This window comes from Eleutherodactylus coqui, chromosome 9 (genome assembly GCF_035609145.1).
Source record: "Eleutherodactylus coqui strain aEleCoq1 chromosome 9, aEleCoq1.hap1, whole genome shotgun sequence".
NCBI lineage: Eukaryota > Metazoa > Chordata > Amphibia > Anura > Eleutherodactylidae > Eleutherodactylus > Eleutherodactylus coqui.
Genome location: NC_089845.1, coordinates 82,818,364 through 82,832,951, shown reverse-complemented (window position 1 = coordinate 82,832,951; position 14,588 = coordinate 82,818,364). Strand labels below are relative to the sequence as shown.

General features: G+C 44.0%; 1 protein-coding gene across 2 annotated transcripts in view; it reads right to left on the bottom strand.

The window, feature by feature from the left end:
* The window catches only part of ABHD3 (abhydrolase domain containing 3, phospholipase), a 64,525-nt gene extending 50,259 nt beyond the window's left edge, over nucleotides 1–14,266 (bottom strand). For both annotated transcript variants that reach the window (XM_066579635.1, XM_066579634.1), the window contains exons 1-3: nucleotides 14,044–14,266; nucleotides 13,808–13,971; nucleotides 3,223–3,405 (exon numbers count right to left, since the gene is read on the bottom strand). In XM_066579635.1, the coding sequence (XP_066435732.1) occupies nucleotides 3,223–3,405; nucleotides 13,808–13,971; nucleotides 14,044–14,202 (506 nt within the window). In that variant the 5' untranslated portion in view covers nucleotides 14,203–14,266. The remainder of the gene's footprint in view (nucleotides 1–3,222; nucleotides 3,406–13,807; nucleotides 13,972–14,043) is intronic.
* Between the last annotated feature and the right edge of the window lie 322 nt (nucleotides 14,267–14,588).

Here is a 14,588-nt window from a genome sequence, read left to right as displayed (position 1 = left end):
AGAAATGAAAAGCAGAAATACAACTAAAAAGGAACCTGCAGCAACTTATCTGCAAGTAGCAAAACACCTAGCACAGCAGAGCTCCAAACTCCAAGTTCTCCACTATGGAACAGAATAAGCAGCACTGAGCAAAGGGAGGGGTGAGAATATATAGCCACTATGCACCTGGGAACTGGCAGAGTGAATAGAAAACCACACCTCCACCCTACTGCTAGGCATGACTAATCCAGTATGCATCAATGCAGCAAAGACAGAAAGCACCAGCAGTCTCTGCACATGGTGCATTAACCCTTATCCTGCATAACAAGGTGACAGGTCTTGGCCTGTGTCGAGGCCACCATACCACGACGCTGTCGCGACCAACAAGCCGCGACAGATATGTTGTGTGTAGGCACCAGTTGGCAAAACTAACCAAAATTTTGGATCACTGTGATTGACGTGTTCATGACTGAAAGTTAGTGCCGGCTGAATATGGTTGTAGGCAGCCCAGGAATCACTGTGCACCATCGAACCTGCATACACCACACGTCAAATAATTAGGAAGGAGGGTTTTTTTCAGCACTCCTGTCAGGAACAGCTTCCATATACTCATATATTTTGCAATCCAGGGCACGATGGCGATGGTACTTTATTTTATGAGTAAAATTAGACTTGCCAACTTGAACATAATGACCGAGGCCACCGAGGAAAACAAGGTTAGCATGAAAATAGGCACTACATACTTCACGAAAAAAGTTATAAGAATCAACTATGGTGTGCTCGGATATACCAATTAGTTATGCAGCTTGCTTTTTAGAGGTTTTCAAAAACACCGGAGGTCAGCAATGTGCAGCCACTTTCAGAGAGATGAATACCCACGATGACACACAGTTCTTGTTAACACACTTCCAAGAATATCCATCAGAAATTGACGACAAGCGATCCAAAGCAGAGGCTAATGGCAGCTTTCAGAGTTCAGATTGTTTGCAAGTAACTAGCGCTGTTTCATGAACCCAATGACATCGGTGTATCTGTACCTGCTATACTAGGCTGGAGCGTCTTGCAATGTTGAGCGATTTTAGTTGAAAGTTATAGTAAGAATGTCCTTTGTTGCCCATAGCCATCAATCAGAGCTCAGCTTTCATTTTACCACAGCTCATTAATATATCAAAGCAGAGTTCGGATCGGTTGCTATGGGCAACAAATGACATTCTTATAATAAGGGCTTATTCACACGGCCGTATGCTGTGCATCACGCAGCGTTTTACTGCCGTGTTAGTCGCCTCTTGATGCATATGGCAGCGATTGTGCACTGCGCATGACAGCGTATGTCACGCACGCTGTCATGTATAGTGTAACTAGTTTCTTCTGTTTTCTTAAATTCCCCGCTTTGTCTCATAGCGGCGTTGCATGCGCAATGCCGCCTGTACCCAATGTATTTCATATATGTACAGCGTTTAATACACAACCTATATAGAATAGGGTTGTACGTGCGCAATACGAGGAAAAATAGAACATGCTGCGTTCTTTTTTGTGCGCGTATTACATGCAATGAATTTTGCGCGAGCGTGAATGGATCCTCAATGAAAAATTCCACAGCATTTCGGTATCCAAAGCAAATAGTCAAATAAACGCCGCCTGGTTTTGGGCTTTAATCATAGTAAAAATACGGTGCAGAATTAAAGCTCCAGCAATCCAGCAGGAGAGGGTCTGGTGCTTGGCTGTAATAGACTGCTGAGGATACGAAGGAGAAGACAGAAGTAGTTTATAATCGCTTCTGCCTTCACTTTTGCAGGCAACATGGCTCCCTATGTGGAGAATACAGGAAGCGGCAGTGGGGGACAGAGATGTTAAAACAAGTTACGAAAATAAGTTTAAAACATTACCTAAAAAATTATATATATAAAAAAAGAAAATGACCCAACGCCCACACCAATCCAAACCAACGTCATGCCCCCCCTGGAATCCAAGACTATACTAATTTTATGTATTAAAATGTACAAAACGAAAATGGCAAACCCATTCATGTAGTTTATTGTTGCGTAAATATAATAATTGTAAAAAATAAATAACCATAAATGTGAGAAAAGTCTTTTTTTTTTTACTTTTTGTACACATTGTCCTTAATAAAACAAAAAAGGGGAAAAATAAGTGACTAAAGACCCATTTAGACACAACGATTATCGCTCAAAATTTGCTCAAAAGCCTTCTTTTGAGCGATAATCGTTCCGTCTAAACGTGCGGCCATCGTGCACTTTTCGTGCACTATTTGTTCAACGGTGATTTCTAGCAAGCAAGAAATCACCTTTGACTCTTATCAGTGCCACACACTGATTTTCTCAGCGGGCAGCGCTGATAGTATTCTTTTAGCTGATATCCCACTGGCAGTTCTTAGCGGGACACCTGCTGAAATCTCTGAGAACAATACAGCTGTTTGCATATACAAAACAGCTGCTGTTCTCAAAGCTATAGCGGCGGTATCCCCCTCTGCCTGCATTAGCTCTTAAGTAACTAATTAGCTACTTAGAGTTATGCAAAGATGATCAATCAAGACTGTCACTCAAACTGTCGTTTGAACATTTTTTGAACGATTCTTTCAGTGTAAATGGGTCTTTAGGTATTAATAATAGCCCTATATGCCCCTAAACCAAAAGAATAATGGGCCATAAGACCATGACATGCGTATAATCACTAAAAAGTGTCTGGTTCTTTGGGACCTAAACATTCTGGTCTTTAAGAGGTTGACAAATAAAATCATCAGTTTAACCCTTTGCAATCCAATTTTGGATTCAGTGTTTCCTAGGGGACTTTCTCTTTCTGTCATTATACAATGGCGCCGTCTGCTGGCCAGAGCCAGTACTGCGATATGGGACATGCTGGGGAGGCCCCCGACAACAGAGTGGCCAGTAATACACAGTAAGAATACCCTGGCGGACGTCTTCCGAAGTCGGAGCTGTACAGCCTTCAATTAGAATGTCTTCAGACGTCAGACAGTGGATTGGAAATGGCTAACGTCTGTTGCAAATGAATTGGCAGCTTTAAACCCTTCTATAATTCACTCCAATTGTGCAATCCATTAGCATTAATTTGTAGGAATGCAGCTATCTTCGCCCCGCGTAAGGTAACCGTCTTGGCCCCATCAGATACAGGGACACTGGTCATCTAGTTCATCTCTATTAGGTTGCAAGTTAGCACAGCTGCTAAAAACAGTTTGCATTTCCATTCTGCATTATTGAGTATTACCTGTATCCAAGAGCTTCACTGTGCTTAATCATATGAAGAATATAGGATTCCCGACTTGTTCCTGTGAGGCCAGGCAGTAAAAGGATTGTAGGTCTTGTGCCAGCATCAGGGTAATGTGTATTATCATCATTACTAAACCAATCCAGTGAAATCTGTCCTCCATCTGCTGTTTTAATAAGCTCACTGTAAGACACAATAGAAAAAAGTATACTTGACTTATAAGAAGCGGTAATGATATCTAGTCAGCAGAAGAAAGGTTATGAGACATCCAAGGAAGAAATGTCAGCAAAGCCAATGGGGAAATCAAGTAGAAAAGGCCCAGGTAAACAATAGATTTGCACAATATCTTTCACAATTAAAGTCTGCCAGTTTTCTGCAGTTACAGCATTGAAAAGACAAAGATCATCAATGCAACATCCAGGAAAATACCTTTAATACTCCCCAGCATCCCTAGGATATCAGTTCTTTTCCTTTTGTGAAATAAGTCACCTTAGCAAAACAACCTGAATATGTTGCAAATGTTTTATATAAAACCGAAAATTCTTGAAGATGAGGAAATATGGAAAAAATGGTGGCGAGGTGCTTTATGAATATTACACACTCCAAAAACCTATGATAGTTAATGTGCCTATCTGTCTTGCAGTGAATGTTTTCCTTCCCAGTAAAGTGACCATCCAGTCCTGTAACTAAATTTGTTTAGAGACCAGAGGAGGAATGTCATACTACATGGTGTTCTCCTTTATGTGCATACTGCCAAAGATCTGTCCCAGGACCCCTTGACGGGTTTTCCAAATGGCCATGCGGCTTCTCATTTGAGCAGCACTGGGCAATCAGCGTAGACTACTGATTAACACTTTATTTATGTTACGCAGCACTTTACAGCACTTGGTATTGGGTTCTGTGCCCATTGGGGCCCACAATCTATATCCACCTGTTTGTGGTGTGGCCATGTTTTAAGACCACCGAGGGAATTCAGGAAAAGATAGATCCCTCGTCCTTATATTTGACACATAATACGTTGTCCTGCATCGTGCCGATTCTCACCCTTTCTGAGAATTTGCCCAAGCAGCAATTTAGGGAGGCTTTTCTGTTCTTTTTTCTAACATTGCCACATGCCACAGTTTTTCTGGAAGCAAGGCTCTGGAATATGGGAAGACTCGTGTAAAAATTATCCCGGTACAGGTGGTAACCCTGGTCTAGCAGTGGGTGCATCAATTCCCATACAGTTTTTACAGGGACTCATCTATGCCTGGGCAAACTTAGCATTAAAATGCTGAATTACCAGCCTGATTTTAAGAGGTGATCATAATTAGAGTCATCACTGGGTGTGCACTGCGTGTTGTCATTAAAATGCAGAAATTTTATGAACACTTCAAAATGCGTTCTTGACATAACCATGCAGAACATTGGGGTGTAGTCTAAGATATTCGTGCTCCAGTGGGCCCTAATGCTAAACTTCTTTATTAGCCCCATATATAATACAATGTCCCCAAATTTTTCTGATTTCTGATGCACCCACAGGAGTCCACTTGTGGGGTTTTCAAAAACTGGAATTGGGGTTTTCTCGGCTGAAATTTTGGACATATGTAGTGTCCCAGCGGGCACTACAACAACACATACAGCACACTGTCGTGTCTTAACTGTCTGTATGCCATCCTTGAATACAGAAGGTGCCATCTGTGGGAGAGACCCTGTGTCTCCCCCTTCTACTCTAGCAATGAGCCCATCCCTGATGTCAGCTGGTCCCCAATTGGCTGACAGTCAGGTTTAATCTGACTGGTGCAGAGCCCAAGGGCAAGGAAGCAGCTCTATTAGTCTCTATACAGGATGAGGAGTTGAGAAAGTGCGGGAAGGAAATAGAGAGGTGATAAATAAAAGAAGCAGTTAGTGAGTCGTTGTCAGAGTCAGAAAGGAGGAGGACGTCAGACAGTGAGAGCGAGGAGTTCAACATGTTTTGTTCCCAGGACAGATGAGGTCGATACCCGTCCCCTGGGCACCACACAGCAGAGGAAGAGAAGCATCTCTCCGAGATCAACTTCTACAAAAATAGTGAGTCATAACTTTCTGGTGAAGTCAAAGCCGTGATCAGTCTACTAGCCACCTATCCTTCTGCTTCAGTTATTCTTCACTTAAGCTAAATCAATCCTTCAGTCAAATCTATTAGTGGGGAAATTGTCTAAGTCCTCTATCTACAGTGAATAATATAGAGAGAGCGTTGAAGTTAAAGTGTCATCATTACAACTGTATTTTCACTAAGTACTGTAATCTACTGTGTTCATTACAAATTACCTCAATTATTAAATCTGCTCATTCTCGGATTACTAATTTACCGGACTCGTCTCCGTTATTTTTGCGTCATATCATCTGGAGAGTTTAATCAAAGTGTGGCGTCACAGTGACAAGGACTAGGCCTCTGGCCATACGCACAGTAAGTGTATTGGGGTGTTACACATATACATTTGTTTGGATAACAATGTGGGCAATAAAATCATTTGAAAAAAAACCTTTAAGTCCCTCCTTCTAACCCCTGTTGTATCAAATTGTATTTCTGATTTCCCAGTAATATTAGGGATCTGGGGTCTGAAATTTTCTGGGATGATCCACTGAGCATCAGATGAATCAGGCTGCTCAGTAGTGGCAGTCCTTGGATGCCTTCTTGGGGGTCAGGGGGTTCAGAATTGCTTGATGATGAAGAAAATAATGCCTGAAAAGTTGGGTCCTCCCCACTAGCTGAGTCTGACTCACATGCAATAACTGCATAAACCTCCTCCGCAGTAAACCTCCTGTGGGCCATACTATAGATAAACATATTATGCACCCATTTTTTTTTTATTGGATGGCTGACTATAGGACACTGCGGGATCACTGTGACTGGGTGACCACAGGATTGGGTCTGAAACATAACAGTAAGTTTTTTTCGTTTTTGATGGATATGCTGACACTATACTGACTAACCACACCCTGCACTATACTGACCAAGGGATGGGTGACTATGGCATGGGGAGATGGGGTTGGGAACACAGCAGGTACTTTTTTTTCTTTTATTATTACACTGATTGATACACTGACTAACCGCACACTACACTGATCAGCTACTAACTACACTGACAATGCTAACACTATACTGAGTGACCAATCAAAGCAGCAACTGGGGCAGGGCTGCGGCAAATAGTGATTAGTTGCTAACTATGTTAGCAGACATCACTAGATTGTTGCCACGATTGCCACCGCGGTGACACTTTAAACACAGAATGTAAGTTTATGTCCTGCTGCGCTAAGCACTATACACCCATGACATACACGTACGTCTAAGAATCTTAGCTTTAAAATAACACCAAAAGCATGCCCATAGCTCCGATAGAACCGGAGATAGAGATATGTAAAATAGTACTGTTTGTCCAAAACCGTTATGTCCCTTTCCTGCAGAGTGAACAGAGCTCATCCTAAACTGCTGGGGGATAAAAGGGGTTTTACAAGTTAATTATTTTTCTTAAAATCCATGTGATACCCAGGCTGGTAATGAAAGTGTCAATTTCAAAGAATGCTCCAATTCATTCAAGTGGCAGCAGAAGCCATGTGTGACCCCAATGTTTCTTTCTGAAAGCATATGGACATCCCACTGTGTAGCCATAATGCTGCCAGGCCTCAGTTACTACTTCCTATGTAAGGTTTCATATAATGTGCCGCAGCTGACTAGAGTAACTATTAGTTCTTTTATACATGTAAAATATAAGAAGAATGTTGAAAGGAACATTTGGCCATGACATGGGTCATGCATCCAGCTATGCTATCTCTTATTCAGAGAGAAGTCAATGTGGGGTACATTGTAACCCACAAGTTGCTCGCCTCCCCACCCCCGCTCCCTCCTGCTCACTCCCACAACACAGCGTTCACCCCCGCTGGCACACGAATCTTTGCGGGCGAGCAGGCAGGTACTCGGTAAGGACGATACTCGCTCGAGTATCTGTCCTTACCAAGTACGCTCGCTCATCTCTAATTGCAATGTGACAAATCTGATGTAATAAAAATGTGTGGGCTACTGAAAATATTAATTTTCCCTGCCTAGGCTGTGGTACAGTGACTGCAAGTGATTGTGAGTTAGTCAATAAAGGGGAAATTTCCTTGCAAATTCAGGGGATAGATACAGAGAAGTCCTAAGTCCCCACTAGGTACTGTAGGAGGTGTAGATCCACAGAGGAATGGAAGGAAGCCATTTGTATCGAGTAAGACAGTGGTAGCTAGGCTTCAGGAGGAGCTAACTAGTGTTAGAGTTCAGCTAGGGCGGCAGTTTGAGGTCCATTCCAGCTTACGAAAAGAATTAGAGAAACAGAGAGATAGTTGAAGGGACAGTTTTCTACAAGTTATGGGCTGACCAAGAAATTATGCGGCTGAAGACAAAGGTAAATAATGTTGAGCAGCAGGGCATGGTTCTGGAAGGGGAGAGTGCCCACCTCAAAAGTAAAGTTACAAAGGCTGAAGTCTCCCTAAGGGTGAGCACCCACTGGCGTTTTTTTACCTGCGTTTTGCGTTTTGCGTTTTTCCTGCACAGGCATAGAGATAACATGTGTTCCTGTCCACTGGCGTTTTTTTTGCGTTGCGTTTGCGTTTTTAACATAGGAACTGTCAGTTGCATATGTGTCCTTATTTTTCTCCATTGAAATTAATGGAAAAGCCGCGAAAACGCCGCGAAAACGCCGCGAAAAACGCCGCGAAAAGCGCGCGGAAAAAACGCGGGAAACGCGGCGAAAACGCTGCGTTTTTTCCCCGCGGAAAACGCAAACGCCAGTGGGTGCTCGCCCTTAAGCAGAAGGTAGATGAGAATAAGTACCTCAAAAGATTGGCTGAAGCTGACTTGAGATAGTTGCTGAAGGATCAAGTGGCTCAGTGCAAGCAAGATTATGAAGAACGAATCTTGTGGTGGAAGCAAGCCTCTGAAGTTGATAGCAAAATGAAAGACTGGAAGCTTTCCTGAGATGACATTTGGTATTGGAAAGTGAAGTACTCCAAATGAAGCAGAAGGTGGAAAAGGTCTTTAAAGAATAAGCTGTGTTATAAGGACTCGTCATGAAGTTGAGCACAAAAGTAAAAAAACACTGGATGTTAGTCGTGAAAGGAAGAGAAGTCTCAGTCTATGTTCACACAGCAAGTAAAAGTCATGAAGGTCCAGTTGAAGATGGTGAAATGTGTGACAGCAGAGATGATCCATATAAAGAAAAATAAGCTTTCTGTGAAGAGGAATGCAAAGCGTCGCCATGATCCCGAAACGCTGACCCTTACAGGGGAAGTCAAGACATTAGGGCGAGCACCCACTGGCGTTTTTTTACCTGCGTTTTGCGTTTTGCGTTTTTCCTGCACAGGCATAGAGATAACATGTGTTCCTGTCCACTGGCGTTTTTTTTGCGTTGCGTTTGCGTTTTTAACATAGGAACTGTCAGTTGCATATGTGTCCCTATTTTTCTCCTAATGCACCCATGAATGTCAATGGAAATTAACGGAAAACGCCGCGAAAAACGCGCGGAAAAAACGCGCGAAACGCGGCGAAAACGCTGCGTTTTTTTCCCGCGGAGAACGCAAACGCCAGTGGGTGCTCGCCCTTAGTCTGTTGTTTCAAAGTTAGGTGAAGATACAACAGTGTCGGAAAATTCCATGATGAGAGAAGATGTTGGCCAGAGACCCAAAGTGAAGTGTTCAGTTGAATGTGATGGTGTGGTGACACAGAACCCAACACGGCTGAGAAGAAACTGGAGTGAAGTTCAGGCCTTCTGTGATACAAAATCTGGAAGACGCAATAAATGCATTCAACAAAAGTGTTAGCAAGTGTGTGGAGGTTGTCGTGACCACTGTGGAAAGTGATAATCCTCAAGAAGGTGGCTGCACAGTAGGTGATTGTCAACTGACAAGGTTCCAGATGACCAGAGAAAAGCTGGCAGAGGAGCCTGAGGTGGCTTGCAAAGCCTTGAAGCTTCAAGAAGAAAAAAATAGCAGAAGAGTCCAAATGTTCAAGTTATAGTTAAGTGAGAGAGTAGCTGGTGCTCTAGACAAGAAGAGTGTTTAAGTCTTCCAGACATTGCATGTAAAGGGAGATTCTAGCTCGGCTAGTTGAGTTAATGAGTACAGTAGTAAGCTGGTGTTTTCTATGACAGGTTTGAATCATTGTAGCATAAACCTAAAGGTGTGTTTTTATGAGAAGTAAAGCTACATAACTACACAAATAATTATGTAATGCGTGGATGATATGAGGAATAGCAAATAAGACACCGACAATTTGATGTGTTTGCAATATCTGTTAGTGTATAAATGCAGGAAACGTGACCATTATAATAATCAGTCATAGAACGTTTGTCAGATCATAGGTCACAATTTTGTATGTAAACCAAACTTAATAGATATATTATATAGTCATGTATACATCATTTATTCATGATCAATATCTCTGCGATTCCCACAGAGTTCCACATGAGTGCTGGACCTTCTTGTTCTCAAACATGCTTTGGCGTACAACATAGAATCCTAGAATGGTAGAGTTGGAAGGGACCTCCAGGGTCATCGGATCCAACCCCCTGCTCAGTGTAGGATTTACTAAATCCTCACAGACAGATATTTGTCCAGCCTTTGTTTGAACACTTCAATTGAAGGAGAACTCACCACCTCCCGTGGTAACCTGTTCCACCCATTGATCACCCTCACTGTCAGAAAGTTTTTTCTAATATCTAATTTGTGTCTCCTCCCTTTCAGTTTCATCCCATTGCTTCTAGTCTTTCCTTGTACAAATGGGAATAGGGCTGATCCTTCTGCACTGTGACAGCCCTTCAGATATTTGTAGACAGCTAATAAGTCTCCTCTCAGCCTTCTTTTTTGCAAGCTAAACATTCCCAGATCCTTTAAGCGTTCCTCATAGGACAGGATTTGCAGACCGCTCACCATCTTGGTAACTCTTCTCTGAACATGCTCCAGTTTGTCTATGTCTTTTTTAAAGTAGGGTGTCACTATTAAGGACACTTTTGGGAAAGTGTAGTTTTGCTCTTGGGCCATGATTTACAGACTGTAATACATCATTAATGTTTCTACTTTTCATGGCTGTGTTTTAAATATGCAGCATGTGCGACTTTTGTCTATTTTTGCCTCCTTAGGCCTCCCTCACACAGGCACTTTTTTCCGCAATTACCATGGCGTTTTCAACCCCGCGGTAATCACGGTATAACGCTCCCATTGTTTTCAATAGAGCCTCTCAGACAGGCACCCGATCACAGCGTTTTCCAGCGTTGCAATTTTTGAGCGAAGTCTATTCCATTTTTTGGCATTTAGCACACCTCATCAATGATGGGGAATGCTAAAAGTCGGTGTTGGCCCCAGCGATGCTGCAGCCGAAAATGAAAGTAAATTGTGGCACTTTGCCGAACACCTGTGTAAGGGCGAGCACCCACTGGCGTTTGCGTTTCCCGCGGGAAAAAACGCAGCGTTTTCGCCGCGTGTCCCGCGTTTTTTCCGCGCGTTTTCCGCGGCGTTTTTCGCGGCGTTTTCGCGGCGTTTTCGCGGCTTTGCCATTAATTTCCATGGAGAAAAATAAGGACACATATGAAACTGACAGTTCCTATGTTAAAAACGCAAACGCAATGCAAAAAAAACGCCAGTGGACAGGAACACATGTTATCTCTATGCCTGTGCAGGAAAAACGCAAAACGCAAAACGCAAAACGCAGGTAAAAAAACGCCAGTGGGTGCTCGCCCTAAGGGAGGCGTTATTTGCATTCATTAGTATTATTTGGCAAATACGGATCTGTATTTAGCCAGAAGAAAATAAATGACAGCAAATACAGAGGCAAATACAGATCATATGCTGAGGTTCTGCATTAGGGCCCCTGAGCCTTTAGCTACACCTCTGGACTATGCTATACCCAGCTTTTAGAGACTTGGACTTATTTAATATATTTATGTCTTGGTATCTGACATATTAGTGTATTACTATTGGAATTCGCTGTAAATTTGTGACCGTCTGTTCTGCCCCAGTGGAAAAACTGTAAGGGTTCCTGTCCATGGACGAATGTTCACTGTGTTCCCCGCGGCGCTAATCCGGCCACGGGGAACGCAGTGAACGCTTTCCATAGTGTTGCTATGGAAAGCGCTGCCCCCCGTCCATGAGTGGAGAATCATAGCGATTCTCCGCTTGCGGCTGGCAATTTGCAGCATGCTGCAAATTGCCACGATTCTCCGCAGTCAGCCTATCTGTCAGATAGGCTGACTGCAGAGATCCGTCTGCTGCTCTCGGGCGGCGGCTCCCGCAACGGAGATCCGACACAAGATCTTGCGTTATCCGTGGCAATAATCCGCACGTGGGTAACGCATGAAACGCTTTTCTTAGGATAACTATGAAAAGCGCAGCCCGATGTACACGAGCAGAAATCTGCTGCTATTTTCCCCTCGCGTAAAAAAATGGGGCATGCCGTGATTTTCCGCGATGAACCTATCATACTGATAGGTTCATCGCGGAAAATCTCAGTGATTTTAAGTGCTGTCCCACAGCGGAAATCCGCTTGCGTTAACATGTAACGCCCGTGGACAGGCGGCCTTAATCTTATATGTTAAGGTATGTCTAAATGACCTTTATTTATTTTGTGCTGGTGTATAAATATGGATACATAAAATACACATTAATAAAAGAAAATGTTTATTATTATGTCTGCAAATATTTGTAAAAACATTGCATTCTGATATCAGAACCTGAGGAAGATCCAGAGGCGAAGGTTCACAGACCCTACTTATCGCTTCCTGCAGAAACAGTTTGTGGCAGATGACTTTCCTACTCCTTTCTGAACCACTGACTGACATGTGGAAGTGTCTATAATACAGTTCTGTGCCCCAGTTACTGCAAACCTACATAATACGCTTCTGATGCTTTGGCCCTTGTTATGAGATAGATAAAGGTGTTGCTTGTTAATTACTCAAAAGTCGGATGAGAAGCTCCCCTCTTTTCTTCAATAATTGGCTCGGTGGTAGCTGAGATGCTTTATAAGTAGCCCATACTGTAGTTTACACAAGTATTAGAAGTAATGGATAAATGTACTCAGCATGTATCTCATGCTTTTATATGATCACAAACTCCTTAGTGGCTGCTAATATTCTTACACTTACACTCTTACATCTGAGCTGGACGAGAAACAGCTTATCCAGATCCAACATAAATAGTTGTCTTAAAAGGACAGATATACATAGAATATACTAATGCGGCAAACACAAAATATGAAGAAGGAAACCAAAAGAGTGGGTAAGGGGTAATTTGACCCTAACTAATGCGATGAGACCCTACCGAAAAGAAGAGCACTCACCCTGATGAGAGTGACCCCATGTCAGGAACCTGGGGCGACCCTAACTCTCTCGAATTGAAAAACAGTGATAATGTTTGCTACAGAGAATAACAAAAGATACAGTATAGATGGAAACTAGCATACAATGAAGCAGACAAAATACAATAGCAATATAGTAAAGACATAGATGTCCCAACACCCCAGCATATCCTTTACATCAAACAGACCGATCTGACAATAGAGCAGGACAGCATGCGGTATATAACACTGCATCAGTTACTGTTAGGCCAGTGTCAGAGGGGCGTAAGCGTATTTACGCCGCGTATTTGTGGAATGGGTGTTATGTATTTGCAACTGTGTGTTTTACTGCTGCTGCTGTCACAGTGTTCTGTGATGAGGGGACTCCCCGCGGGGATGAAGGAATCCCCTTTTGTTGCTGTCATAGTAGCGGCAGAGGATCGCAATCTTCTCCTATTGCTTTCAATGGGGCCGCTGTTGCCGACCCCATTGGAAGCAATGGGCGATATGGCGAAAATAATGAACATGCTGCGATTTTGTTTTCACGCAGCATCGCAAGCGTTAAAACATTGCAAATGTGATGTGAACCATTGGAAACCATTTGCTTCATAGTTTTGCAATTTCTCGCAGCGCTGGGAATTTACGCACTTTCATCGCCAATGTGAAGGCGCCCTAAGGGTGCTTTTAGATAGGGAGAGAAATTGTTGGCTTGAGCAAATGATTTCAGTTTGCTCGTTCGCTCGGGTGTTCAGTTTAAATACACAGATAAATCGCTAATCTGTTTATTTTACAGGATCATCCGGTTCGCTGTATAAGCGACGGAGAACGACTGAAGGATCGGTATTTATACTGAACGATTAGAGAGCGAGCCAACAATGGTCTTCATGCTTGATGAATGATAAGTGGGTGGCTTCACACAGCTGTATACGTTTTTGCGGGCGTCTTGGTGTATTTATTGTACTTTTTGTGCTTACTGGCCATGTTTTGTTTTTTTTGCGGACGGGATACAACCACGCCCCCATTTAAATGGCTATTTAGCTTGAGTTTCAGATGTGTTCTTCTTCTCTATAAATTGCGCATGCCTTTACGCATTTGCACCCCCCAATAGACTTCTATGGGGACCTTAGCTGTGCAGATACACAATTGTGGAGCGCGCTGTGTTGGCTTTTTTCACGCATGCAAAAAAGTAAGTGATCAGGAACCCATGGCATTGGGATGCAGCAGTTCTTGCCCCCTGCCCCCTGCAGGTGACCCAGCTGTACTCACTTGCTGTAGTGCACGGCCGGCTTGACAGTGATGAAGGGTCTCAGCAGGGTCTGCGCTCTGCCCTCCCAGCACCACAGCGTGGGGTAGTAAGTTTCCGTCACGGCCGGGCAGCGCTGCTTCAGGAAGCCGCAAAAGGTTTCTCCTCCGGCCACCAGCTGAGGCTTCTGGCGACAAGAAGCGACAATGAATCACACAGGTGGGGACGAGCAGCCGGCAGACAGGTGACATTCTCTTACCTTGGCGATGACACTAAGGTAGTAACAGGCATAGGCTGCACCAAAGCCCAGCACCAAGGACAAGCCCACCCCGGAGCCGAACAGCCCCACCCGCACTTGACTCTCCAGGTAGAGGGACAGCTCGCGGGTCAGCCCCTGCAGGTTGATGATGCCCAGCATTGTCCGTCCCGCTGTCACCCTTCAGCCACATGCAGAGGACACCGGCAAGGATCAGCTCAGGAGCCGGTGCTGCACTGGGATGGGGAGACTGGGTACGCTCCACCTCTAGCCAATCAGCGACTGGGAAATCTCGTAGCTCCGCCTACTTTCCTAAGCGAGCGAATCAGCGTTGAGCAGCGCGCCCTGTGTGGGCAATTAGTAGAGAAGGAGAGGAGCCTGCTAGAAGACGGCTGGTGCTGACTGCAGCGCTCAGTGTGCCGCCGGGGGTGGCAGGTGCGCAGGGTGGGGGCACGCTCGTCTGCTGCTTCTACCTGTCAGCAGTTTGTAACACAGCTTCTTCCGTGTCAGCAGTCATTAGCGGCGTCTGTGCTGCTGCTTGTCTCCGA